This window comes from Entelurus aequoreus, linkage group LG02 (genome assembly GCF_033978785.1).
Source record: "Entelurus aequoreus isolate RoL-2023_Sb linkage group LG02, RoL_Eaeq_v1.1, whole genome shotgun sequence".
In the NCBI taxonomy this organism is placed as follows: domain Eukaryota; kingdom Metazoa; phylum Chordata; class Actinopteri; order Syngnathiformes; family Syngnathidae; genus Entelurus; species Entelurus aequoreus.
In genome coordinates this window covers 32,917,780-32,944,573 of record NC_084732.1, presented here as the reverse complement: position 1 = coordinate 32,944,573, position 26,794 = coordinate 32,917,780, and the positions used below count along the sequence as shown (strand labels likewise).

Below are 26,794 nucleotides of genomic sequence, written 5' to 3'. Positions count from 1 at the left end.
TCATAATCATTACTGCAAAAACTACAATTCTTACACAGTTTAAATTCTTAATTTAGTTGAAAGACGTACTATGACCACTACTAATAATAATACTGGTTCTGTATTAATATCTTAAATAATGTCCTCCCTACTTATTTTACAACTTCAATTCAAACAACTTATTTCGTGTGTATTGCAATGTTTATCATTACTTTGCGTGAATAATCAAGTAAGTTCAGAGAAAATGGGAGTGTCGCTTTTCTCTGGAACTATCGGTCACAATTCCAGTAAGACTTTCCCAAATGAGGAAGTACGCCCGCACATATTCGAGTTGGATCACAACTGCAGCAAAGTGTCCTCTCGGATCAAAAGAGAAAGGAAAAAGAGACCATTGCTTTTTTTTTCTGAAAATGTTTGCTATTCTTTTTCTTCATGTTGGAACCATTGCAACCTCAGCAGCTCTCCCTGGTGAGTCCTGTAACATCCAGTATGTCAACATATGTCAACAGATTGTAACACACACATGTAACGTGTAGCCATTACATGGAACAACATAAACATACAGCTTTTATGATGTTGGCGTCTGATAGTATACTCTAACCCGGGTTTAGCATACATGTTGTTCTCATACCATGTTGATACATGTTTAACTTTAATTGAAATACTATGAATAACTTGATCATGTTGACCTGTCTGTGTCATACTTGTTATTGTTGACAAGCATTTGTTTCACTTCTACTTCAGGATATTCCTCTTTACTATTTCCCCAAGGTAAATATTTCAATAATGAACAATGCTAAATATTTTCTGGACCAGAAATCAATACTACTATATCACCAGAACATATCACTACTGCTAGATAGTGATACCATATCTAAGTTATTGTGCAGAAATATGAGGAATAACTTTAACCGTGTTACAAAAATATGTTAGTTGGAATTAGAGATGTCTGATAATGGCTTTTTTGCCGATATCCGATATTCCGATATTGTCCGACTCTGAATTAATATATACAGTTGTGGAATTAACACATTATTATGCCTAATTTTGTTGTGATGCCCCGCTGGATGCATTAAACAATGTAACAAGGTTTTCCAAAATAAATCAACTGAAGTTATGGAAAAAAATGCCAACATGGCACTGCCATATTTATTATTGAAGTCACAAAGTGCATTATTTTTTTTAACATGCCTCAAAACAGCAGCTTGGAATTTGGGACATGCTCTCCCTGAGAAAGCATGAGGAGGTTGAGGTGGGCGGGGTTGGCGGGGAGCGGGGGTAGCAGGGGGTGTATATTGTAGCGTCCCGGAAGAGTTAGTGCTGCAAGGGGTTCTGGGTATTTGTTCTGTTGTGTTTATGTTGTGTTACGGTGCGGATGTTCTCCCGAAATGTGTTTGACCTTCTTGTTTGGTGTGGGTTCACAGTGTGGCGCATATTTGTAACAGTGTTAAAGTTGTTTATATGGTTTATATGGTTGTTTATAAGCCTGTATGGCTGTTGACCAAGTATGCCTTGCATTCACTTGTGTGTGTGTGAAAAGCCGTAGATATTATGTGATTGGGCCAGCACGCAAAGGCAGTGCCTTTAAGGTTTATTGGCGCTCTGTACTTCTCCCTACGTCCGTGTATCACTCCATACAGCGGCGTTTTAAAAAGTCATAAATTTTACTTTTTGAAACCAATACCGATAATTTCCGATATTACATTCTAAAGCATTTATCGGCCAATAATATCGGCAGTCCGATATTATCGGACATCTCTAGTTGGAATAAAACTTTGTTAGTTTTTGATAACATTCAAAAACATTATTTATTGAGTAAAGAATATTCCAGCACAATATGTAAACACAAAAACATAAAAATCTGCGGTCCCCTCCAAGGTTTCTCATTGTAGCCCATTGGGTTGAGTTTCCCGTTGCCCTGATGTGGGATCTGAGCCGAGGATGACGTTGTGGCTTGTGCAGCCCTTTGAGACACTTGTGATTTAGGGCTATATAAATAAACTGACACACTCGGTCAGGTTTATGATGATTTCTTTCTTTAATTTAATGAATATCATCCGCTTCTTCTTCTCAGCTTTGTCCTTCACACTCACTTTCTTCCTTCCCATGGTTGAAAAAAAAGTTGTGTCCATCTTCAGCTATAAGATAATGCTAGCGAGTAAGTCTAGATGTTTTTGACAAATCTTACTGTGACATTTGCTAGGCCAAATAAAATGGTGGGAATGCTTGTAACTCCAATGTTTGCTTGCAACTTAAAGTATAACAATTAGCTGAGGGACAGCTCTTATCTCAAAACACTCCTAAGTTGACGCATCACTGTGTTATCAAGCATCTTTAATGTGTTATTTTGTAAAGACAGTGTTTAATAGTTAAAGTGGTGTCATTTTTAGTTGTGCGCAATTACATTATTGCTACTTTTGATGGTAATACGACACACTTTGTAAGAATAGTTAGTGTAATGCAGGGGTGCTCATTACTTCGATCGCGAGGGTGTGTCAGTCGATCGCCAGCCAGGCATTAAAAAATAGTCCTAAAAATGAGCGATCATAAATCTTCACTATGACGTCACTTTCGTCACTTGATTGACATTCACGGCACCCGAGGGTCTTGTGAGATGACGCTGGCTGCTGCCAGCTCATTATTAAGAAAAAATTACAGACAGGAAGGCGAGAAACACTTTTTATTTCAACAGACTCTGGCGCCGTACCTGTCGTCAAAACTCCAAAGACCGACTGCACAGTTGCGCAATAAAAGCTCTGCTTCATCCTGCCTGCGCTAACAAAATAAGAGTCTCAGAAAGCTGGCGTGCACAAGCTAGCAAGCTACGGAGTTTGCCGCCAATGTATTTCTTGTAAAGTGTATAAAAAAGAGTATGGAAGCTGGACAAATAAGATGCCAAAAACCAACCACTTTCATATGGCATTGGACAGAAAGGAGGACTTTTTTTCTCCTCCATTTGAAAATGCGGACGTTATCAATGGGTGTCTGATTCCTATCAATGCAAGTCATCACAATCAGGTAATACACCAACTTATATTCTTGTCGTCATGAAAGAAAGGAATCTATATGTTTTAAACATGCTTGCATTATCTTTAAACACCTTTAACTTGTTAACAATATTAATTATCTGTGTTAAACATGCTTGTATTATCTTTAAACACCTTTAACTTGTTAACAATATTAACTATATGTGTTAAACGTACTTGTATTATCATTAAACACCTTTAACTTGTTAACAATATTAACTATATGTGTTAAACATGCTTGTATTATCATTAAACACCTTTAACTTGTTAACAATATTAACTATATGTGTTAAACATGCTTGTATTATCTTTAAACATCTTTAACTTATTAACAATATTAACTATGTGTTAAACATGCTTGTATTATCATTAAACACTTTTAACTTGTTAACAATATTAACTATATGTGTTAAACATGCTTGCATTATCTTTAAACACCTTTAATTTATTAACAATATTAACTATATGTGTTAAACGTGCTTGCATTATCATTAAACACCTTTAATTTATTAACAATATTAACTATATGTGTTAAACATGCTTGCATTATCATTAAACACCTTTAACTTGTCAACAAAAACATATATTTCATAAATAAGTAAATATAAATTATATATATGAATGAGGTAGATCCCCGCGACTTGATCAATTGAAAAGTAGCTCGCCTGCAGAAAAAGTGTGAGCACCCCTGGTGTAATGCATCCTATTAATACCACTGTGGCGACCATAGTATTCGTATAGAATGTAATGCAGGGGTGTCAAACTAATTTTAGATCAGGGGCCACATGGAGAAAAATCTACTCCCAGGGCCGGACTGGTAAAATCACAGCACGATAACTTAAAAATAAAGACAACTTTAGATTGTTTTCTTTGTTTAAAAATAGAACAAGCACATTCTGAAAATGTACAAATTAGGGCTGGGCGATATATCGATATACTCGATATATCGCGGGTTTGTCTCTGTGCGATATAGAAAATGACTATATCGTGATATTGGAGTATACGTTCTCACGCAGTTGCTTTTAGCTGCAAGGCATTAAACTGCATGCGTTTCTCACTCTTTCTTGTCTCTCCTTCTCACAGAGACTTAAAACAAGCGCACCTTCTTACATACAATCACATACTGTCACGTGAGCAACATCACATGCTCCCAGACAGGTAGCGACATGGTAACGTTAGCTGTGATGCTAACAGCTAACGGTGTGGTTTGAGTGGTAGTACGAGAGAAAGAAGGTGCGAATCTGGTAACAAATGGAGGAATAATTAATTCCCAAGAAAAACAGCACGGGGTCCATCGTCTGACGGTGGTTTGGCTTCAAGCAGGAATATGTCTTTACATGTCAACATCTCCGTTCGGTGCCACACCAACTAAATGCCGAAGCAACTATTTCCACATCAACACCGTAGGTCATATACTATTTTATATGCAGCTCATTTTTATGTGACACATATTGAAATATCTTGTGTGACATCATGCACAAAAGTGCGCTTCATTTGTTTTAAAATATGGTAGTGGCGTTCTGTACAAAAAGTGCACTTTAATTTAGTGTTGTTTTGAAATGTCATCTTAGTGACATCATTCACAAAAGTGCACTTATAGCTTGTTTTTAAATGTCTCTGACAATCTTGCACTTTCTGTTTTGAAATGACATGAATGTTTGTGCCACTGCTTAATAACTGTTTAATAAATACAGTTTTGCTAAATTGACTTAGTTGTGATTTCCCTCTCTGCATGAAAGTTTAAAATGAGCATATATTAATGCAGTATGAACAAGAATGTTTTAATGTAGACACATAGAATCATCATACTGCTGTGATTATATGCATCAAGTGTTCATTCAAGGCTAAAGCAAAATATCGAAATATATATCGTGTATCGCGATATGGCCTAAAAATATCGAGATATTAAAAAACGGCCATATCGCCCAGCCCTAGTACAAATCATAATGTTGTTGGGGGTTTTTTACACTTACATGTTACGGTTAATCTTATTCTATCTTTATTTGTCGTTATTTATACTTTCTGAATAAATTATGTGATAATGTTCATCAGTCAACTCATTGGTGTTCATTTTCAATCTATCAAAATAAAAAAATAATATCAAAATCAAATTACAGGATGTAGTTTGCTCATTTTCCTCGACTGGTGCACTAACATCATGTGGTTAATTTTTTTTTACATATGTAGCATCATCTACAACAATACAAAGAATTGCGATTGCGACATCTAGTGGACACATTTAGAACAGCAGTTTCTTTCATTCAAAAGTTTTGGCTCATTTTTATACTTAGCAAACTCATCTCGCGGGCCGGATAAAACCTGTTCGCGGGCCTGATCTGGCCCGTGGGCCGTACGTTTGACACCGCTGATGTAATGGGTAGTGATACCCCGGTAAATCAGGGTTTTTACATGCTGAAGTTTGCCATGCTGACCGGATGCATGTTGATTTTCATTTTGTCTCGCTGGCGGGAGTTTGAACCTGTGGTGTAGATCAGTGATTCTCAAGCTGTGGTAGGTCTACCATTAGTGGTATGTGGGCTTCATCAAGTGGTACGCCAAGGAATCACATGATTAAAGTTAAAGTTAAAGTACCAATGATTGTCACACACACACACTAGGTGTGGTGAAATTCGTCCTCTGCACTTGACCCATCCCCTGGTTCACCCCCTGGGAGGTGAGGGGAGCAGTGGGCAGCAGCGGTGCCACGCCCGGGAATCATTTTTGGTGATTTGACCCCCAATTCTAACCCTTGATGCCGAGTGCCAAGCAGGGAGGTAATGGGTCCCATTTTTATAGTCTTTGGTATGACTGTGCCGGGGTTTGAACTCACAACCTACTGATCTCAGGGCGGACACTCTAACCACTAGGCCACTGAGTAGATTGTTTTATTTTCCTATATTCAAACACAGTCTTACTGTTCAAACTGTGTGTGATGTTACAGTGGCTACAAATATTAAATATACTTGTTAAATAAAACCTCTGCCTTGTTTTTAATGAATATTTAGGCCTACTACGCTACTGTATTTTAATGTTGGTCATTATAGTGGTACTTGGAAAGCCACGTTTTTTCTGTGGTGGTACTTGGGAAAAAAGGTTTGAGAACCTCTGGTGTAGGAAATAAACATAAATAGTTGAAATATTGCAGGCAGAGGAAAAAGACCTACAGATTGTATTCCAATGCAGTGACCTTCATTTTTGTCAATCCACCCCAACAGGAGTGAATCTTGATTGTACCAACAATCATGAGAGGCTGATGACATGTCACTTTGAGGCTCAAAATTGCACTGACTACAACGTGCCTCTCTGGAGCCACGAAGGGTATGGGTGAGTCATGTCCTTCTAAAATCTATGTACATAAATGCACTTATGAATGTGTGACATCAATACAATGTACAATACTCTTGACATGAACCCAAATGAAAAAGCTTGTCCACTATCCCCCAAAAACCACTAGAAGCATCCATCAGTGGTGGTAATGAGCAAATGGTTTTGTTTTGGCTCCACAGTGAGCGCTACTGTCTTCCTGTTCAGTCTGCGAGTGGAAAATGTCGCTGCTCCGTCGATATGACTCTGGTTTCAGACGAGACTCACCTGGCATCTCTTCAGAGAGGCGGAAAAGATGTGGAATCCAAAAACATCACGGTTAAAAACCACGGTGAGTTTACAACTCAAAGTCTCTCATTGACCCTTAAGAGACTTAAAGGGGAACCACACTTTTTTTGGAATTTTGCCTATCGTTCACATCATTATTGTATTTTTTTTAATGAATTCTAGATATTAAATAAACGTAAATAAAAGTCTTATTACAGCAGAGCTAATGGGAGGTCCTCTATTCCACCAATATAACCCAATAAAAAACTATCCAAAAAGCGCCAACAATACGCCATTTACATTTTGTGATTTGAATATTAACCAAGTATTAGTGATATTGTTATTACAAGCGCTAACGCAGACTAACTATTTTTAGCAGTACCGTGATCACTAGCGTGTGTGTAATGTTTACATAATTGAGTGGTAAGCTGCTTCCTCGCTTCTTTGCTCATGGAAGTTTATTGTAGATCATAAATCATGCCTCTCCATTGGATAGTAGAAGGACGAGGGCGTGTTCTGACAAGTTGGCACACTTTGACAGCCAATTTAGACCCGGATATGGCGAGAACGACACGAAAAGGCACTTTTTTTTCGCGAGGATTATGAGTCATTCTTCATCTAAATGGGAATATCTGAGCATCCGAGCTGTCGGAATCCTAATGACAGCAGACATTGTACAGTAAGAGATATTTTATTATGTTTGTTGGCTCTCATTAAGTCTACAGCAGGGGTGCTCATTACGTCGATCGCGATCTACCGGTCGATCGCGATCTACCGGTCGATCGCGGAGGGTGTGTCAGTCGTTCGCCAGCCAGGCATTAAAAAAATAGTCCTAAAAATGAGCGATCATAAATCTTCACTATGACGTCACTTTCGTCACTTAATTGACATTCACGGCACCCGAGGGTCTTCTGAGGTGATGCTGGCTGCTGCCAGCTCATTATTAAGAAAAAATTACCGACAGGAAGGTGAGAAACACTTTTTATTTCAACAGACTCTGGCGCCGTACCTGTCGTCAAAACGCCAAAGACCGACTGCACAGTTCCTGCCTTCACAATAAAAGCTCTGCTTCGTCCTGCCTGCCCTAAGAGTCTCAGAAAGCTGGCGTGCACAAGCTAGCAAGCTACGGAGTTTGCCGCCAATGTATTTCTTGTAAAGTGTATAGAAAGGAGTATGGAAGCTGGACAAATAAGATGCCAAAAACCAACCACTTTCATGTGGTATTGGACAGAAAGGAGGACTTTTTTTCTCCTCCATTTGAAAATGCGGACGTTATCAGCACCACTGTCTGATTCCAATCAATGCAAGTCATCAGAATCAGGCAATACACCAACTTATATTCTTGTCTTCATGAAAGAAAGGAATCTATATGTGTTAAACATGCATGCATTATCATTAAACACCTTTAACTTGTTAACAATATTAACTATATGTGTTAAACATGCTTGCATTATCTTTAAACACCTTTAACATGTTAACAATATTAACTATATGTATTAAACATTCTTGTATTATCATTAAACACCTATAATTTATTAACAATATTAACTATATGTGTTAAACATGCTTGCATTATCATTAAACACCTTTAACTTGTTAACAAAAACATATATTTCATAAATAAGTAAATATAAATTATATATATGAATGAGGTAGATCCCCACAACTTGATCAATTGAAAAGTAGCTCGCCTGCAGAAAAAGTGTGAGCACCCCTGGTCTACAGTGAGTAATAATCAGTGATGTTAAAAAAAGGCGAACGTCAGGATGTGTTTTTAATGCTTAAAATGGGCAAACATTTAAATATTAAATGTTAATATGAATGTACCAGTTACTACACTACATGTATACTTACATCATGTATATAAAACCAGAATTTTGGTGTTTGGATGTTTTTTTAAAGGCTACATGGCTACATAGGCGGAATAGAGCGGCTCACATAGGCTCCATTGTAAGTGGACCTTTATTTATGTTTATTTACAAGTTAGAATGCATTAAAAAAATACATCCGTTGTCATGTCTTTCATAATGATTGTGAATGATAGGCAACATTTTTAAAAAAAGTGCTGTTCCCCTTGAAGAGCCTTCTGCACTGGGAGCTCTGATTTGCTGCAACTGCTGTGGCGCCGGCTCATGGGTTCTCTGCTGTGTGCCCTGGGTCAGAGTCCTGGTGAACTCGGCTCTCTAAGATAGTGTTTTCTCACCTAGTTTCCTTCGTGCTCAGCCACATACGACGGACTGACTGACTGAGCTTGGAATTTTTTGTTTTCTAATTGTTTTTAAATGTAAAGCACTTTGTGCTACATTTTATGTGTATGAAAAGAGCTATACAAAAAAAATGGATTCATTGATAAGTCTTGTCATGTTGCAGTAAAACCCAACGCCCCAACAATCGTCTCAGTGAAGGAGTCAAATGGGAATGTTGTAGTGAAGTGGCGGTCAAACATCAATAGAGACAGTTTAAGGGAAGACATGATGACAAATGTGACGTATCGCAAAGAAGGAGACACAAAAGAGGTGAGAATAAAGCTGCCTAGTTTATATTGGACTTCAGAATTTGTTTTGACTTATTTCCCCCCTTTCTCATCACCAGGTGTCTCAAATTGTCAGGGTTCTAACAGCAGATGAGCCGTGTTACCTTGAAATACTCGGTGAACACTTGGCGCCCAGCACAACATATGTGGTCACCGCGCAGAATTTTCTGGAATGGGGATACCAGCCGAGCGACCGCAGCGAGGAGTACAAATTTACGAGCCGTGAGTCTTCATCAGCATCATTAAAGTCACTAGCCGATGAGCTATCAATTTTCAAAGTGTGAGACGGTTTTAAGAAAATAAAGAAAACAATATTTTTAAACCTGCTAAGCTAGCTTTAGTTATGTCGAAGGCAAAATTTGCACATTTTCAGTTCCTATTGTGAGCAGACCCTGATTTAAGAAAAGAGCTGCAGAAAATATGTTTCAGAAAAATTGTTTTTCAGCCAAAACTCATGTAATAGTCTGGCATTTAATACTTTTCAGTCCCTTCAGCATTTTGTGGGCTTTTTTTGTGGTCGTTTTGGTCAAAAATGAATTTGCGGCAGCTTTTTCAAAAAGTTGCGACAAAGGTTGCAATGTTTTGAGGCTTTTTTTGTAACGGCATTTTGTCAGCATATGGTGTTACCAATTTGTGTTCAATGTTTTACTGTGAAGGCTGTTAATATGATAAATATGTTTGGGTTAAAACATTTGAACAATGCACCTAACTCCTGGGCAGTCCCGTGAATGTGCCTTACAGGATAACGTATAGTATCTTGTAAAGCAGCGTTTTTCGAACAGTGAGTCTGGGCCCCCTGGGATTTTTATTATTTGCATTTAGACTCCCGTATTCATGTTAGAAAGATACACAAGCCTAAAGCTAGGCGGTAACAGTGCTCAATCTAATCAACAGTAGAAGTAGTGGAAAAGTTTGTGACAGGATTTTTTAAAAATTAATTGTCGTCAACGGCATGTATAAAGAATGTAACCCACAGTGTGATGTACAGATGAATACATAAATAATAAGTACTCATTAGTAATTTAGGTTTTTTTTTTCCAATTGAATATGGGTTGAATAGGATTTGCAAATCATTGTATTCCGTTTATATTTACATCTAACACAATTTCCAAACTCAAATGGAAACAGGGTTTGTAAATGATTGGGTCTTTGTGGTGAAGCCCCATATAGTACATGCAAAATCCTCATTTAAATAGGGCGGTCTGCACTACTCTACAATTGCCCATGCAGTGTTAGTAATACACACAATTTTATAGATTGCAAATTATGTTTAGCGCATGGTATTTGGAACTTATTAAATCAGGGCCTAACTGTCCAAGTCAAATTTGCAGTGAAGGTGCGGTCATTGGAGAAAATTGCAGGGATTGTCGCGATCGCAATTTAGCAAAATCCTAGAGAGACTCACTATTGTTTCAGCATCATGAAATGGAAACCAATGATATACTTTGTACATTTTCTAACTCTTCAGCACCATCACCTCAGCGCTTACTAGTGGCAGTCATCGTCAGCCTCAGCCTGGTAGCCGTCATTGCCACCTGTGCGACGTATGGCTGTTATGTGAAGTAAGTTTGTTTTCCTCTTTCATAATAGATACCGCAGAGATGGCGGTTATTCATACCTGTCTTGGTTTTTATTTTAGGTGTCGAGCCAAGTACTGGGACTCGGTCGGCGATTATCAAAATTCCAAACTTCTCGATTTAAATCGTAGTGAACAAGAGGTTTGTTGACCGTACTTCCTAATGAACTTTGACCCTCTTCATGAATGTTTATTTGACTCTTAAAATGGACAGCGAGTTGATGGAGATTTGTTGTTGTTGTAGGTTTTGAAGCCTACAGCGCCCATCATCTCATCTATCTATGTTGAGCCGCCCACAGATGACATCAAATCATGGTTAGTATTGTGAACAAAGAAACAACCTGTCACCTGTCAATCATATACACAACCATTCACACTCATATTTACACCTGTGGACAATTAATTTATGGACAAATTAGAGTCTCCATTTAACTAACCTGTTTTTGGGATGAGGGAGGAAACCAGAGTATGCAGAGAAAATCCAGATAAAGAAAAAAAACTACACACAAAGACGTCTGATTCGATAACCAAAGCTACCTTCGTGCGTCCCTATTTGACCAAAACATGGCACATTTTTGTTATTTTTGTCTAAAACCACCAACTATACAGTATTTTTTCTCTATAAAAAATTCAGAAAGAGATTCCAGTGATTTGTACAACAGGAAACAGAGGTTTTCCTCCTGTCACACACACATGCTAGTGATATGTAATAGCCATGACTGGAAAAGTTATTAAGCAACAGAGGAGGAGTTATGATGCCAATGTTGATCAATGAAAAAGTCAGAAGAATCATCAAATAACTGTCTAGCACAGTGGTCACCAACCTTTTCGATCCCTGGTCTAATGCGTCACTTTATATATATATATATATGTATATATATATATATATACATATACAGTATATATATATATATATATGTATATATATATATATATATATATATATATATATATATATATATATATATATATATATATATATATATATATATATATATATATATATATATATACATATAGGCGACTTGTCCAGGGTGTACCCCGCCCACCGCCCGTGTGCAGCTGAGATAGGCTCCAGCACCCCCTGTTACCCCAAAAGGGACAAGCGGTAGAACATGGATGGATGGATGGATGGATGGATATATATACATAGTAAATTTTATTATTGGCTGATGTCAACATGTCTCTGCTGTACAAACTAACTGTTTATGGTTATATAGTCCTCGCGCTGTACTATATTTGTTCATCCCATGGTCACATATGGGACGCGAGTCAGGTTACGTCAACGCCAGAAGTAGTAGAATCAGCTGTTCACTTGGCGGGTTTTTCCTGTGTGATAAAGAGGGGATAAACGGGAAAGTCCTTCTTTAGCCTCCGCCTTGTTTTATCATATATTTCTGCCTTAGCACATGTCAAAGTTTACTTTTGTATATAAATCAACACAAAATCCGTACTTTGGAACAATGTTCAAGGACTTGATTATTTGGCTTGTTAGCTTCATGTTGCAGTCGAGCGATGATGATGATGACAGTGGGCTCCTTGATCGAAGAACGGGCCACTCGCCTTTGCGGAACCTTACAGTTTGTGGAAGAAGTGGCAGAACTTTTAGCAGAGCATCACATTGCTGGAGAGTGGAAGCCGGTTGATTGTTGCCCAGAAAGTGTGGGCGCCTTTCTCCTGATGCGTCTCCAAAAAGCAAGTCCTCGCATGCAGGAAGATGTTAGAAAATGTCTAATTCGTTGCAACAGTCAGCCTTAATGCATTGTTGCAGCTCGATGATTTATGAGCACGTCATGAAATGTGCGTTTACGAGACGAGCGGGTGAAGTGTGCTGCCATGCTCGGGAGGTTTTGGCCAAGAGAGAGAGGGGAGTCGTGTTCAGGAGTTAAAATATGCGGGTCTGTCATTCACTCTCCTGGTAAGGTTGTCACTGATGTCATATTAATACTATTTTTTTTAAATATATTTTCGGGATCGACCGGTCGGGTCACAAAGATCGACCGGTCGATCGCGATCGACTGTTTGGCAACCTCCGGTCAAGGAGCTTAACAATATGACAGATGTTTTTTTATCCTACTCTATGATTTTGTTGCCCCTGTTTGAACAACAGGGGCAACACACGCTGCAAAGTCCAAACGCTCCAAACACAGAAATGATCCATACCACCTAGACCACAAAGAAATCATAATAGGTCCTCTTTAAAGGGGAACTTCACTTTTTTCTGGAATTTTGCCTATCATCCACAATCCTTATGAGAGAAGACAAACTTTTTTATTTTTTATTCATTCTACGGTAATTTGTAAAAATTGTTTCTTTCTTGGTAGCTGACAATTCAGCTATTGGGAGCAATCCACAATTGCTGCTATTGGTTGCTATTTCTGTGTGTGGAGCATTTGGACATTGCTGTGTGTCAGTGGTGATACTGATATTATTATTATTTTTAAATAAACAAATACTGCTTTGGATTTAATTATCCATCCATTTTCTACCGCTTGTCCCTCTCGAGGTAATTTGATTTTCTAAAAGAGTTTTCCAAAAACATGGTCTGTCTCATAATCCTGTAAAGGAAATGTGAGTGTGAATGTTGTCTGTCTATCTGTGTTGGCCCTGTGATGAAGTGGTGACTTGTCCAGGGTGTACCCCGCCTTTCGCCCGAATGCAGCTGAGATAGGCTCCAGCACCCCCCGCCATCCCAAAAGGTACAAGTGGTAGAAAATGGATGGATGGATGAAATAATACACAACACTGCTGTAAAACATTGTTGGATAAAATATGATACATCTAAAGCATTGGTGACTGCTCTAATACTTCAATGGAAGCTCAGCTTCCCCTAAGATGTAAAAAAAATAAGTGGTCAAATCAGGTACTTTTGTGTTTACATTTCATTGGCTAAGTATGCGCTAGGATGCGTTCAACTTTGGACTTAAATGGGGGAGCATACCTCGGCTGGCCTGGACGGTGAGCTTCCGCATGATGATTGGATGATCTGTCTGAGGCGGAATCCCTTTTTGATTGACGGCTAAATGAACAAATCAGCGATTTTAAAATATAAACCACTGCCAGATCATTTGTCAACTTTCCATTGTTCAGAGTTTATATAGAGAATTGTACAATCCTCTAAGTGACGTTTTCTTTGGAAAATCTAGCATCTTTGTATCTTTTATCTGTTATTGGAGACTGTACTCGTGTTTAGAGAGCTAGCTGAAAACCAACAGTCGCTACTCATCCAGTGTAGACACTTTTATTGTGTTTTTTATAACTGCCAGTGGTGACTTTTGGAAGTGCAGTAACTCACGTAGCTAACGCTGTAGTGATTTCGATTTGTACACACTATTGTTGGTTGACCATCAAGTAGTCCAGTGTGTAGTCTGTGTTTCATCCTAAAGTCAGCTGGTATAGGCTCTTTCACAGTCAAGAGGCTGAACAGAATTAGCACTACAGACATATCGATAGATGGATGGAAGTTCTTGTGGCCGTTTGATCTAACAAGTCATTTTGCTTGCAGGTCAAAAGGTTCCAGCACAGAGAACCTCCTTCAGAGCAGCGGAATCAGCAGCGGCCCGTCTTCTCTCAGTGGCACATGCACAGAAGCTGTTGACATTATCACGGGTGTCCAGGAGGCGATCAGCAAAGCCCTGATGAACATCAGCCCAATGTCACTGTCGACCAACCATCCCCTAACCAGTAGTCTACCGCCCGCTCCCCTCAGTCCCTACAATCGCAAGCAATATTTAGGTTCATACGAATGTGACAATACAACAACATACTCCTCCATCGTGCCAAGCTGTCCACCTCAGATGAAGACCGAACAGTCCCAGTCTGGAACAATGTGTCAATTTGAGTACCAAGAAGCAAGTGTCACGTCCACCTGCCCCGACAAGCAAGCGTCGTCTTGCGAAGACATCGCATTACCAACCATGGTTTCGTCTTACTTACTGACTGGCACGTCTTGCAGGCAGGGCACTCGAGACTCTCTGAGATTTTCACACTCTGACGAGTCTCTCAACTGCAGCAAAGCGAGCCTGAATGGAGACGTCGAATCCAAAACAAGGGACGGACACAAGAGCCTCAAGCAGATGTTGGCAGGTGATGATGACAGCAGTCTTCCGGTCTGTAGCAACTACCAAACGTTTCAGGGTTTAAGGATGCACTCTGGCATTTTGTTTGCTGACTTGAAAAGTAGTGGAAAAGGTGAAAACTCTGGGAAGTTTCCACAAAAAACAGAAGATGCCATTAAAGGTGATACGGCTGACAGCTTCACCATTGCAAGATCACAAGAGAGTCTTCTGGTGCATGGCGACTACCGAGCATTTCAGGGTTTAATGAAACAGCCTGGTGCTAAGATTGCAGATCAGAGAAGTGTTGGCAAAGAAGAAGACTTGGAGAAATTTCTAGAAACAACAGAAGATGCCAGTAAAAGCAATAAGGTTGACAACTTCATGCTTGCAAGATCACAAGAGAGTCTTCTGGTGCTTGGCGACTACCAAGCATTTCAGGTTTTAGTGAAACAGCCTGATGCTAAGATTGCAGACCAAAAATGTGCTGGCAAAGATGAAGACTTGGAGAAGTTTCTAGAAACAACAGAAGATGCCAGTAAAGGTGATAAAGCTGACAGCTTCATGCTCGCAAGATCACAAGATAGTCTTCCAGGAGATGGCGACTACCGAGCATTACAAGGTTTAGAGAAGCTGCCTGGTACTAAGATTGCTGACTGGAAAAATAGCAAGACAAAAAAAGATTTGAAGTTTCTAGAAAAAACATCAGAAGAAGCCAGTAAAAGTAAAAAGGCTGACGGCTTCATGCTCGGAAGGTCACAAGACAGTCTTCCAGTCGATGGCGACTACAAAGTATTGCAGGGTTTAGTGAAGCTGCCTTGTTCTATGACTGCACACCAGAAACGTATTGGGAAAGAAGAACACTTGGAGAAGTTTCGAGAAAAAACATCAGAAAACGCCAGTAAAGGTGATAAGTCTGACAGCTTCATGCTCGCAAGATCAGACGCTAGTCTTCTAGTGGAGGACAAAGCATTGCATGGTTTAGTGAAGCATTCTGGAAATACGTTTGGAGCGCAGAAAAGTACTGTAAGAGAAGAAGAATTGAAGTTTCTTGACTCAGTGTCACGTCACATGCAGACGCCTTTTTTGCTTGCTACTGACCAGCAGCATGAAATTATCACTGTGAGCGGTTACAAAAATGTGTAGCATGTTGCTTATTTAATGCTTTTGATCTTTTGCGTATTTTTTACTTTACGGTACATTGTGTGTGTGTTTGTTTGTGACTACCTGGAGCACTTTATGTGAGAACTTGTTGCCTGCTAGACAATGACATTTGGAGAGGATCTACTCAATGATATCAACTAGAACGTCACTCAGTGGATGCAGACTTCAACCACGTATGACAACCCTAATTGGAAAAAGCCCATCCCTCACTCCCAAACAACCAATGCCAAATATAACCTTCCTGGTTAATGTAAAAGCTCCATTTTTTTTTGCTGTGCAGTTTTTTGTTATTGACTGATCAGAGTCAACATTATTTGAATATGTATTTGTTAATTATGTTGCTGGTAATGCATCCATCCATTTTTATACCACTTGACCCTCACTGGGGTCACAGGTGAGCTGGAGTCTATCCCAGTTGACTTTGCGTTCAAAGGCGCACATCAAAACGTATGTTCTTTTTTTTGTATTTATTGAGTGAAAAGCACAATTGACGTCCTCGTTCCTGTCTAAGCCTTCTGGCAACATGGCCCATCCCAAATAGCATCATTAAAAATGGTGCTAAGAAGGATTACCCTCAATACTTCTCAGATGGAAACGTTAAAAAATGACAATATGAATGAAGTAGTTGAAAGCTTCAAAAACTACTGTGTAAAATGTTGGACACAATCTGGAAGAAAAGATTTGAGATCCTCGGTCAGTTAAGGGCTTAAATGACACCATAGACTGAAATCCCTACTCGAAATAAGGAAATAATGAAAATTGTGAAAAAATATAAATCCAAGACCTCAACTAACTATAACGGAATTTATATGGAAACGATGAAAAAAGTTTTTTAAAGAGATTTGAGAACCTTTAATGTATTCAAACTTAAATTCCAAAACAAAATGAAAAAAATTAAAGGTTGTACTGATTTATAAGACTGGAGGCAAACACCAATTTAAAAATTACAGACCTGTTTCTTTACTTCCACAATTTTCTAAAATAATTTAAAAACTATTCAACAACGGATTGGACAAATTCATAAGTAGAAGGGGAACACTCGCGGACAGCCAGTACAGATACAGAGCCAACATCGATGGCATCAATCGAAATAACAGAAGATAGAGTATTACCAATGCAATAGATAGTAAACTGTGCAGCTGCAGTGTTTGTTGATGTATCAAAAACATTCAACACAATTAATCCTATTATCTTAATTAACAAATCAGAACGGTGTGGCATCAGAGGGGTGGTCTTGAACTGGGTAAGAAGCTACTTAACCAACAGGAAGCAATACGTGAAGATAGACAAACACACGTTAACAGAGTAAATTAATCTTGTGGCGTACCTCAGGGATCAATACTGGGACCAAAATTATTTGCAGACGACACAACTGCATTTTGTTCAGGAGAGAACACACAGAAGATAATACAAATAATAACAGAAGAAATAAACAAATTAAAAAGATGGTTTGACAAAAACAGATTATCATTGAAGTGCTTCTTCCTACTCCTTTTCAGACAAGTTGTAATGAGAAAATGTAAAAAAATACAAACCCAGTTTCCATATGAGTTGGGAAATTGTGTTGGATGTAAATATGAACGGAATACAATGATTTGTAAATCATTATCAACACATATTCAGTTGAATATGCTACAAAGACAACATATTTGATGTTCAAACTGATAAACATTTTTTTTTTTTGCAAATAATCATTAACTTTAGAATTTGATGCCAGCAACACGTGACAAAGAAGTTGGGAAAGGTGGCAATAAATACTGATAAAGTTGAGGAATGCTCATCAAACACTTATTTGGAACATCCCACAGGTGAACAGGCAAATTGGGAACAGGTGGGTGCCATGATTGGGTATAAAAGTAGATTCCATGAAATGCTCAGTCATTCACAAACAAGGATAGGGCGAGGGTCACCACTTTGTCAACAAATGCGTGAGCAAATTGTTGAAGAGTTTAAGAAAAACCTTTCTCAACCAGCTATTGCAAGGAATTTAGGGATTTCACCATCTACGGTCCCTAATATCATCAAAGGGTTCAGAGAATCTGGAGAAATCACTGCACGTATGCAGCTAAGCCCGTGACCTTCGATCCCTCAGGCTGTACTGCATCATCAAGCGACATCAGTGTGTAAAGGATATCACCACATGGGCTCAGGAACACTTCAGAAAACCACTGTCAGTAACTACAGTTGGTCGCTACATCTGTAAGTGCAAGTTAAAACTCTCCTATGAAAGGCGAAAACCGTTTATCTACAACACCCAGAAACGCCGTCTGCTTCGCTGGGCCTGAGCTCATCTAAGATGGACTGATACAAAGTGGAAAAGTGTTCTGTGGTCTGACGAGTCCACAATTCAAATTGTTTTTGGAAACTGTGGACGTCTTGTCCTCCGGACCAAAGAGGAAAAGAACCATCCGGATTGTTATAGGCGCAAAGTTGAAAAGCCAGCATGTGTGATGGTATGGGGGTGTATTAGTGCCCAAGACATGGGTAACTTACACATCTGTGAAGGCACCATTAATGCTGAAAAGTACATACAGGTTTTGGAGCAACATATGTTGCCATCCAAGCAACGTTACCATGGACGCCCCTGCTTATTTCAGCAAGACAATGCCAAGCCACGTGTTACATCAACGTGGCTTCATAGTAAAAGAGTGCGGGTACTAGACTGGCCTGCCTGTAGTCCAGACCTGTCTCCCATTGAAAATGTGTGGCGCATTATGAAGCCTAAAATACCACAACGGAGACCCCGGACTGTTGAACAAGTTAAGCTGTACATCAAGCAAGAATGGGAAATAATTCCACCTGAGAAGCTTAAAAAATGTGTCTCCTCAGTTCCCAAACGTTTACTGAGTGTTGTTAAAAGGAAAGGCCATGTAACACAGTGGTGAACATGCCCTTTCCCAACTACTTTGGCACGTGTTGCAGCCATGAAATTCCAAGTTAATTATTATTTGCAAAAAAAAAATAAAGTTTATGAGTTTGAACATCAAATATCTTGTCTTTGTAGTGCATTCAATTGAATATGGGTTGAAAATATTTGCAAATCATTGTATTCCGTTTATATTTCCATCTAACACAGTTTCCCAACTCATATGGAAACGGGGTTTGTATGTGATGTATCATACTGTCACTGTATGCATGTTTGAAATAAACTTAGAATAACAACAACAAAAAAGAGACGATGAGAGATGATCATCTCTCTTCAACATGTTGTGGCTTGTGCAGCCCTTTGAGACACTTGTGATTTAGGGCTATATAAATAAACATTGATTGATTGATTGATGTAACTGTTGACTCATTGCTTGGTCAATTGCAAATGAAAATATGTTCCTAATTGTTTTGCCCTAGTATAACACATGTTAAATAAATATATAAATAAGTAAGAAGTAAATGTTTATTCTCCACATTACCCAGTTGCTCTTTAACATCATTTTTGTTCCTATCTGATAAATAATAAATATTATTTCCTTCGTGTTCGTCAGATGCTGGTTTGTTTGTTCTTTACCTACAAAAACGAGCGTTATGGATCACTCTCAACAGTTCATGATTTTTTTAAGGTGCAAGGGTAAATGTGTTGGAACCTCAATGAATGTTTAAGGTGGATAAACACTTAATAGGGGTGAAATGTACATGGAGAATGTCTGCAACTTGTGGACGACACAGCAGACAGCGGACAATAGGAAGCCTTCGGTGGTGTTTTTTTCTAATATTATAACTATTTGTAGTTGTAATGAATTAAAACAGTACAGTAATTTGGCAACAAGCTATTAGTATGTAATTTATCATTTTACTGCCGTCTACAGCAGGGGTGTCAAACTCATTTTAGCTCAGGGGCCACATAGAGGAACATCTATTCCCGAGTGGGCCAGACTGATCAAATCATGTCATGATAACTTAAAAATAAAGACAACTTCAGATTGTTTTCTTAGTTTAAAAATAGAACAAGCACAATCAGAAAACATACAAATCATAATGTTTTGGGGTTTTTTACATTTACATGTTGCTGTTCATAGTAGTTTATCTTCATTTTTGTTGTGATTTATCATTTCTGAATAAATGATGTGATAATGTTCATCAGTCAAATAGGTGTGAATCTGGCAGAGTTTTAACATGCTCTCATTGGTGTAAAATTTTAATCTATCAGAAGATGTAATAAATACTCATATCAAAATCAAATTACAGCATGTTATTCATGTAATTTACTCATTATTGATGTACTAACATCATGTGGTTTATTAGGATCATCTACAACCAAACTTGTGAATTTGGACTCATTTCATGAATGACACATGAATTTAGTAGGAATACTTGTAATTTCAGCATATTTATGTGCGCCCAGATAATGTGTGCCCAGTCCTCTATCTTAACAACAAAAAAGAGACGATGAGAGATGATCATCTCTCTTCAACATGTTGTGGCTCCGCCCCCTCTGAAGTCACCCGCACTCCTGCGGCAGGGGGTACAAAGAATTGCTATGGCGACATCCAGTGGACACATTTAGAAGAGCAGTTTTTTTCATTCAAAAATTTCAGCTCATTTTTATACTCACCAAAATGATCTTGTGGGCCGGATAAAACCTGTTTGCGGGCCCTATGTTTGACACGCCTGGTCCAGAGTCTACTTTTTAATCCGTGTAGTATAAAAGGAGTAAAACATCGATACAGTATTTGTTTTCCAATTTTCGTTAAAATCCCTGCTTGTTAACATTTAAAACATAAATAACAAAATAAGTGGATTCAATGTTATTGACAACACAAAAGGCCTCAAAACATTGCAGTTTTAGTCACAACAGTCTGAAAAAATTGCCGCGAATTCAGGAATTTTAGGCCGAAACAATCACAAAAAATTTTTAAATCCCGGAAGGAGGGATTTCTGCACATCATATATTCTCTGCGTTCAGTCAGAGAAATGTGACTTTTTCATTTCACAACAAAGTGAAGCGTCAGCAATAATTGAACTGTTGCGCAATAGGTACTGCAGTGCTTCCTCGCTACTTCTCTGAAACGTCCATAAAAATACATGTGTTCATAACACGGACATGTCAACTTGTACTTGTCATACGTTTTCTTCATCACAAACCTGCCTTTTTAAGTTGTTTTAAAAAGGCTGAGCAACACTTCCTGTAATTAGAGTAGCCAGTAAAGTGGATGCTTGATAGGGGCGGAGAAGGCCTCTGATTGGCTGATTATAGGAGGGATGTTAAAAAAAATGAAGTGTAATGCTGACACGTCTACATACACCTGTACTGTACATGCAGCCACACACCTGCAGCCTTGGACCGAAGCATGCGACCAGCCGGGCGCCTCAGGCTGAGGAGGTGGCTGGAGGAGCAGATCCAGTCTGGGAAATATCCCGGAGTTCGCTGGCTGGACCAGGTAGACGCTCACCGGCCAGTATATTAAGGACACCTGCACAGTTTAAACCAATACAAGGGCTGTGTCAAATATTCGTTATAATAACACATGGTGTTTATTTTGTGTGGTTGCAAAAGTTCACAGCATCTTCCAATGTTTGGACCTCGTCATGGAGCATAAAATGAATACCTGTGTCACAAGTGTCAATCAAATGTGAGCATTATTATCTTTAAAAAGGCTCTTGTAATAATAATAATTACATTTGTTTTTAAATAGTAAATCATCGTTTTGTTGTATGTTTTATTCATTACATTTTTATGTAAATGTAAAAAAAAATAATTGTGCAGATGCATAACAAAAAACAAGCCTTATTTATTTTGTATGTAAATGTACTGTAAAAATTAAACTGCGTTAAATTACATTTATTGTGCAGATGAATATACAGCAAGTGCTGCACAAAAGAAGCCTTATTGATTTTTTATTGTGAATGTAAAATGTAAGTAAATTAAATGCATTGTGCAGAGAATTATTGCAAAAGATGTGTTAATATTTTTTCATGTAAACGTAACTACAGTATTAATTAAATTAAATTGAATGTATCGTGTATATCAGTGGTTCTCAAACTCAAAAAAAAACTTTCCAAGTACCACCATAATGACCAACCTTAAAATACAGTAGCCTAGTAGGTCTATGTATTCATTAAAAACAAAGCGGAGGTTTTATTTAACAAGTATATTTATTAGTTTTGGCCACTGTAACATTACACGCAGTTTGAACAGTAACACTGTGCTTGAATATAGGAAAATAAAACACTGACATTTTATGAAGTGATTCTTTGGCGCACCACTAGATGGAGTCCGCGTACCACTATTGGCAGAGTTGTGTATAAAGAGAAAATAGCCAACTCGGTTTCAGGTGATCTCCTCAATGATTGGTCAAAAGGCAGTCACGTGACTAGAGGGCGCCATTACTGCTACCATCTTTGAGCTGATGCTATGTGTTTGCAGCGCTTCCTTGTTAGTTTTTCGGTGTGTAAAAATGCCCTGTTGTGCTGCATTGAGCTGCTCCAGCCGTGAAAATTTTGGAAAGTTTTAACATCGCTTTCCCCACAACCTGAAAAGAAGACAAGTATGGGAAGTGAAGGTTCGTGAACAACACTGTAGAGCCACCGATTACAGCGTCTTGTGCCAGGTAAACACATGACACAACGTCTGCGTTTTGTTCAGGAGAGAACACACAGAGGATAATACAAATAACAGAAGAAATGAATAATTAAAGAGACTTTAAATCTCAGTAAAACTAAAATAATGCAATTCGGTAACAGTAGAAAAGAAAGTCAAGGACGATTACAACTACGGACATTGAATGAGTAAAAGAAACCAAATTTTGGGTGTAATAATAAATGGAAAAATGAACTGTAAATCTCATTAAAAAATATACATCATAAAGTGGCAAGAGAAACGTCAATAATGAATGAAGCAAAGTATGTTGTAGACCAAAAATCACTCCATATTCTCTACCGCTCGCCAGTGTGACCATATCTGAGTTATTGCGCAGAAATATGGGGAAATAAGTACAAAAGTACATTTATTCACTTAGCATGTTAGAAAAAAGAAAAGTGAGTTGTAATAAAACATAATGAGTGATACATGCCGTGACTACATATATACATTGGAGGTCGACACCACAGTTGACATACTTCACACAAAAGTCATTATTTGTCTGTGATTGTTGATCCAAAGCTAATGAAGATTTGGGCAAAATGAGGGTTATAAGTTATTTTTTTGGTCGTTCTGTGTATTTCTTATATGTTTATTGCACTGTCGGGTGCGTGTCAGAGTACCTGCTGGTTACTAAACCCTGCAGGAATTAATCAGCAGAGAGCGTCAAGTACGGCCGCAAAATTATACTTGGACGAAATAAAAGCATGTTTTATTGTAAGTTTATGAGCTGGAGTATGTTTAGAACTATATACAGACGTATTATTTTGATTTATTTCGTCAGAAAAACTAACATCAAAAGGACAACTATTGCTTGCATGCGAGCACAGCCGCATAGGTCTTTGGTAGCAGACATGGCGCCTGTTTTTTAGTTGGCCATACTTTCTTTATACACCACTCTGCCTACCACAGTTTGAGAATCAATGGTGTAGATCAGGGGTGCCCAAACTACGGCCCGAATCCGGCCCAACAGCGTCCAAAATCCGGCCCGCGGGAAGTCCCAAGTTTTTTTTCCCAATGCATTTTCTACCGCTTGTTACTCTCGGTGTCTCCTAGCCGTTCAGGCAAATCATATTGTCTAAAAATGCATTTTCCCATCGATAAAAAAATGACGACACTTAGAAAAAATCCAGCCATTCTTAAATGACTAGAGAGTCATGGCTACTCCCGCTTTTACCCCAGCTTTACACTTAGGCAAATTCACGCCTTTTTTTTCGGGGACTTCCAGCAAGGAGAGGGACTAAATTTGAATTCCTGGCCCAGGTGGGGAACCAAGGGTGGTCGGCCTTCTTAAAGGGCCAGGCACCTAGACACTTATATCCCCTAGCCCCCGGCCAAATTTTTTTAACCCAATATGGCCCCCCGAGTCAAAAAGTTTGGGGACCCCTGGTGTAGATTAATACACAGTAAGTTATGTGTAAAAGAAGCCTTATTGATGTGAAATGCAACCGTAACAATTGAATTAAACTGCATTAAATTAAATTAAATGCATTGTGCAGATGAATATTCAGTGAGTACTGTGCAAAAGAGGTCATTATTTTTTAATGAACAGTAACTATATGAATTAAATTAAATGTATTGTGCCACTGAATATACAGTGAGTGATGTGCAAAACATACCTTATTTATTTATAAAATACATTTAACTGTATAGATAAAATACGATAAAATAAAATAAAATTGAAATACATTAAATTTAATTGAATTCAATTAAATGTATTGTGCAGAAGAATTTACAGTAAGTGCTGCGCAAAAGAGGCCTTACATATGTATTAAGTAAATGTAACAAATTCAATTAAAATAAATCCAATTAAATTAAATTAAATGTGCTTATATGTCTGGTCAATGGCCTTTCAGTAGTGAAACAATAACAATAGTACTGATGTAGCCTTTTTACCCCCTTTTCATTTCTGTCTTCAGTCAGAGAAAGTTTTCCAAATCCCGTGGAAACACGCAGCTCGTCACAGCTGGAGTATCGACCGAGACGCCACTCTCTTCAGGAGCTGGGCCATGCACACAGGTGCGGTAAACATGCTGCTGTTCCTAACTCATTGGTCCTTATTGCAGCTGGACAGGTTGACATCATAATGAGCTCAAACACCTTGATAAAAACCATGTTGCTCTAACACAGGAGTGTCAAACTTATTTTAGACCGGTGGCCACATGGAGAAAAATCTACTCAAAAGACTGGTAAAATCACGGGCACGATAACTTAAAAATAAAGACAACTTTAGATTGTTTTCTTTGTTTAAAAATAGAACAAGCACATTCTGAAAATGTACAAATCATAATGTTGTTGTTTTCTTTTACACTTACATGTTGCGGTTAATACTATTATATCTTTATTTGTCGTTATTTATACTTTCTGAATAAATTATGTGATAATGTTCATCAGTCAAATCCATCCATCCATCCATCTTCTTCCACTTATCCAAGGTCGGGTCGCGGGGGCAACAGCCTAAGCAGGGAAGCCCAGACTTCCCTCTCCCCAGCCACTTCATCCAGCTCTTCCCGGGGGATCCCGAGGCGTTTCCAGGCCAGCCGGGAGACATAGTCTTCCCAACGTGTCCTGGTTCTTCCCCGTGGCCTCCTACTGGTCGGACGTGCCCTAAACACCTCCCTAGGGAGGCGTTCGTGTGGCATCCTGACCAGATGCCCGAACCACCTCATCTGGCTCCTCTCGATGTGGAGGAGCAGCGGCTTTACTTTGAGCTCCCCCCGGATGGCAGAGCTTCTCACCCTATCTCTAAGGAAACTCATTTCGGCCGCTTGTACCCGTGATCTTGTCCTTTCGGTCATAACCCAAAGCTCATGACCATAGGTGAGGATGGGAACGTAGATCGACCGGTAAATTGAGAGCTTTGCCTTCCGGCTCAGCTCCTTCTTCACCACAAGGGATCGATACAGCGTCCGCATTACTGAAGACGCCGCACCGATCCGCCTGTCAAACTCACGATCCACTCTTCCCTCAATCGTGAACAAGACTCCGAGGTACTTGAACTCCTCCACTTGGGGCAGGGTCTCCTCTGCAACCCGGAGTTGGCACTCCACCCTTTTCCGGGCGAGAACCATGGACTCTGACTTGGAGGGGCTGATTCTCATCCCAGTCGCTTCACACTCAGCTGCGAACCGATCCAGTGAGAGCTGAAGATCCTGGCCAGATGAAGCCATCAGGACCACATCATCAGGACCACATCATCTGCAAAAAGCAGAGACCTAATCCTGCAGCCACCAAACCAGATCCCCTCAACGCCTTGACTGCGCCTACATATTCTGTCCATAAAAGTTATGAACAGAATCGGTGACAAAGGGCAGCCTTGGCGGAGTCCAACTCTCACTGGAAACGTGTCCGACTTACTGCCGGCAATGCGGACCAAGCTCTGACACTGATCATACAGGGAGCAGACCGCCACAATCAGACAGTCCGATACCCCATACTCTCTGAGCACTCCCCACAGGACTTCCCGAGGGACACGGTCGAATGCCTTCTCCAAGGCCACAAAGCACATGTAGACTGGTTGGGCAAACTCCCATGCACCCTCAAGGACCCTGCCGAGAGTATAGAGCTGGTCCACAGTTCCACGACCAGGACGAAAACCACACTGTTCCTCCTGAATCCGAGGTTCGACTATCCGGCGTAGCTTCCTCTCCAGTACACCTGAATAGACCTTACCAGGAAGGCTGAGGAGTGTGATCCCACGATAGTTAGAACACACCCTCCGGTTCCCCTTCTTAAAGAGAGGAACCACCACCACGGTCTGCCAATCCAGAGGTACCGCCCCGATGTCCACGTGATGCTGCATAGTCTTGTCAACCAAGACAGCCCCACAGCATCCAGAGCCTTAAGGAACTCCGGGCGGATCTCATCCACCCCCGGGGCCTTGCCACCGAGGAGCTTTTTAACTACCTCAGCAACCTCAGCCCCAGAAATAGGAGAGCCCACCACAGATTCCCCAGGCACTGCTTCCTCATAGGAAGACGTGTTGGTGGGATTGAGGAGGTCTTCGAAGTATTCCCTCCACCGATCCACAACATCCGCAGTCGAGGTCAGCAGAACACCATCCCCACCATACACGGTGTTGACATTGCACTGCTTCCCCCTCCTGAGGCGGCGGATGGTGGTCCAGAATCGCTTCGAAGCCATCCGGAAGTCGTTTTCCATGGCTTCCCCGAACTCCTCCCATGTCCGAGTTTTTGCCTCCGCGACCGCTGAAGCCGCACACCGCTTGGCCTGTCGGTACCTGTCCGCTGCCTCAGGAGTCCTATGTGCCAAAAGAACCCGATAGGACTCCTTCTTCAG

The 26,794-nt window shown here is 39.6% G+C and overlaps 2 protein-coding genes across 3 annotated transcripts in view; both read left to right on the top strand.

The window, feature by feature from the left end:
- The first annotated feature begins 145 nt into the window (after positions 1–145).
- il4r.1 (interleukin 4 receptor, tandem duplicate 1) lies at positions 146–18,438 on the top strand. Of its 2 annotated transcripts, none has more exons than XM_062067262.1 (9): positions 146–447; positions 6,221–6,323; positions 6,512–6,660; positions 8,967–9,112; positions 9,189–9,351; positions 10,598–10,691; positions 10,769–10,847; positions 10,950–11,020; positions 14,211–18,438. In XM_062067262.1, the coding sequence occupies exons 1-9, from the start codon at positions 282–284 to the stop codon at positions 15,904–15,906; spliced, it is 2,667 nt and encodes an 888-aa protein (XP_061923246.1). In that variant the 5' UTR covers positions 146–281; the 3' UTR covers positions 15,907–18,438. The 2 variants fall into 2 exon arrangements, with proteins under 2 accessions (XP_061923246.1, XP_061923238.1); XM_062067254.1 differs by having other exon boundaries at positions 147–447; positions 6,221–6,329; positions 14,211–18,437.
- A 2,765-nt stretch (positions 18,439–21,203) lies between these two features.
- Positions 21,204–26,794, top strand: part of LOC133641924 (interferon regulatory factor 2-like) — a 14,905-nt gene continuing 9,314 nt past the window's right edge. The window contains exons 1-2 of the mRNA XM_062036055.1: positions 21,204–21,296; positions 24,415–24,514. Coding sequence (XP_061892039.1) covers positions 21,207–21,296; positions 24,415–24,514 — 190 coding nt within the window. The 5' untranslated portion in view covers positions 21,204–21,206. The remainder of the gene's footprint in view (positions 21,297–24,414; positions 24,515–26,794) is intronic.